We start from the raw sequence: 2,877 nt of genomic DNA on the forward strand, positions 1-2,877 counted from the left end.
AGGGTTGACCTCAGACCTACTGAGATACTATCCATTGCTGATTATGAAATGTGACATTTGTGTTAATGGATGGCAAATGGCTTTGCTTAAGGACATCTCGTAGAGCTTTAGATTGTTATACCTAGAAATTGTAGGCAGGGACCATGCTGGTCGTGATACTCCGCGCAGCCTGCGGTCTGATGTAGAGAGGGACAGGGTTCGCCTCTATTATGTGCTTCCTGAATCACCTGTCTCTGCCTGGTGTGCATTGTGGGTTTACACGGCTCCAGACAGCCAGACCACATGCTCCATTCGCTCACCACACAGGATACGGCTAAAACACACACACACACATAGTATGTGGCAGCAAAAGCAATGATAGCCACAAATATGAGAAGCAGCAGCAACAGAAATAAAGGGTTTGTCTCATAAATTTTATTTTCACTTCACTCAATTTTTTATTTTTACTTCACTCCAGTCTAGTTTTTCTTGCAGCAAAAAAAGTTTTTCGTGACTTTTCTCCACCCTCCCTCTGAACTTTTAAACTACACAGTCTTTTTTGTTGTTGTTGTTGTTGTTGTGCCTTTAAGGCTTCTTTGCATGTGAAATGAGGTTTAGTGTCTCCAGTGTAGTTTTTAACTGAACCATTACACATTACACTGTGACAGGATCACAGAACAATCTGCACTAAAAAGATGTTTGAAAGCTTTGTCCTCCAGTGTGATAAATAATAAAAAAGCAGACACATTTGTAAAGTAGCACAGTGAGAAGTTTTCAAAGACCAGATACGTTGTTTTGTATGGATGCATGCAACAGTTTATTGCTTGCAACACATTTTACATTCTGAACTAAACGTATATCTTTGCTGACAATTAAGATTTATTTAAACATTAATTACTCACAAGATTAATTTGTAGCATAAAGTAAAATGGTGAAACAAGAGAAATAATAAACAGCTGCAGCACCTAAAATATATACTTTTCCAAATGCATTCATATAATTTTTTTTTAAAATAATACTCTTATTCAACAAGGATGCATTTAACTGATTAAAAATGTATTTATAATACATTTACAATGTTACAAAATAATATATTTCAAATAAATGCTGTTTTTTTTTCTATGTATCATGGTTGCCACATAAAATATTAAGCAGCAGCAAATCAGTATATAATGATTTCTGAAAGATCATGTGACACTGAAGACTGGAGTAATGGCTGCTGAAAATTCAGCTTTGTCATCAAAGGAATAAATTACATTTTAAAATATATTCAAAGAGAAAACAGTTCTTAAAAAACAATTAAAATTCTTAATATATCTTAAAAATATGACATAAAATATGTTGTTCACAATATTTTATACAAAAAAAATTTTGATTTAAAAAAATGTGTTATATTTATATGACAGTATATTAATATTATATTTTCTTGGAAAAAAAAGGTTAAATAAAAAGCTTTGGATAAAATCTAATAAAATCTGGCGTCCAGTACAGACATGGCCTGAATCTGTTTTAGTAGTATCTGAACTTTAATATATAGCATCTGAAAAATATACAATTCTAGAAACCTGGACAGGCAAGGTCATAGTCGTGACAACAGTCCGATGTCGTCTTGCATGCCTGGTCGCAGTAACATTCCCCATAGGAGTGATCTTTCCTCCAGTCTTCAGTAATACATGACTGGTTTTGTCCAATGCAACACAGTCCCGTATCCTGACAACCTCCTTCGCTCTGGGACACCAGCGTTACCAGCAGAGCGATGTATAAAACCATCCATGAGTGTCTGGAGCTGCACGCTGACATGATAATGAGCAGCCAGAATATGTTGCTCCCCTCATCTGAAGACCTCATGCATGTAATTGACTTCTACATCTTGCTGCACCTCTGAGCTGGACTGTGACATTTACTGTCGTTTTAAATGACATGCTTCACTCAGTCTGAGATTTTGGTTTTACATTTTGTTTTTTGCATCATGGCACTTATAGTAAACCCAGAAATTAAAATTTGCTGAAAATTTACTCACCCACAGGCCATCCGAGATGTAGATGAGTTTGTTTCTTCTTCTGAACAGATTTGGAGAAATGTAACATCACTTGGTCACCAATGGATCCTCTGCAGTGAATGGGTGCCGTTAGAATGAGAGTTCAAACATCTGATAAAAACATCACAATAATACACAAGTAATCCACATGACTTTTAACAACAATTAACATCTTGTAAAGTGTAAAAAACTGCAAGGCTGTAACAAACAAATCCATTATTTAGGGGGGTTAATCCGTCAACTGTAGTCAAAATATCAGTCCATAATCCATAATAGCACTTCCTACAAATGCAGACATGGTTTTATGTTAATGCGGCGCGATGCAACGCAACGCGTAAAAAGACCCCACTGGATGCAACAAATGCATCGTTTATAATGGGTTTTAATGTTTTTGTCTCGTCGCTCCGGCCAGGACACGGCATCACAATATGGTAAGGGGCGTAACATTTCTGTCACACGCTTGAGGTATTCGGCCGATCACAACGCTCTGGATAGCTGGCCAATCAGAGCACACCTCGCTTTTCAGACCGATGAGCTTTGTGAAAATCGATGCGTTTCAGAAAGGCGGGGCATAGAGGAGAAACAATAATGTACAGTATGTGGAAAATAATGTGGTTTTTTTTACCTTAAACCGCATAAACACATTTCATTACACCAAATACACAAAATAATGTTATTTTTAGCAACATCATATGACCCCTTTAACGTAGTAAAACATATTCTGCTTATAAGTAAAAAATAAAATCAAAGTAAATAAAATTAAAGTAAAATCAAACGTTTCCCAAATAAAATACTGTACGTAGCTACAGTAGGCTTAAACGAAGTAAAAAATTACTGTCCACCGTTGCTTTTCGATGTGT

The 2,877-nt window shown here is 36.1% G+C and overlaps 1 protein-coding gene across 1 annotated transcript in view; it reads right to left on the reverse strand.

Annotated features, from left to right (window-relative positions):
* LOC107708177 (somatomedin-B and thrombospondin type-1 domain-containing protein-like) overlaps positions 1 to 1,779 on the reverse strand; it is a 9,087-nt gene extending 7,308 nt beyond the window's left edge. Inside the window, exons 1-2 of the mRNA XM_016512347.1 lie at positions 1,545 to 1,779; positions 122 to 313 (exon numbers count right to left, since the gene is read on the reverse strand). Of these exons, the coding sequence (XP_016367833.1) occupies positions 122 to 313; positions 1,545 to 1,779 (427 nt within the window). The remainder of the gene's footprint in view (positions 1 to 121; positions 314 to 1,544) is intronic.
* Positions 1,780 to 2,877: the final 1,098 nt, after the last annotated feature.

The sequence above is a fragment of the Sinocyclocheilus rhinocerous genome, unplaced genomic scaffold (assembly GCF_001515625.1).
Source record: "Sinocyclocheilus rhinocerous isolate Xijiao unplaced genomic scaffold, SAMN03320098_v1.1 scaffold113, whole genome shotgun sequence".
Classification (NCBI taxonomy): Eukaryota; Metazoa; Chordata; class Actinopteri; order Cypriniformes; family Cyprinidae; genus Sinocyclocheilus; species Sinocyclocheilus rhinocerous.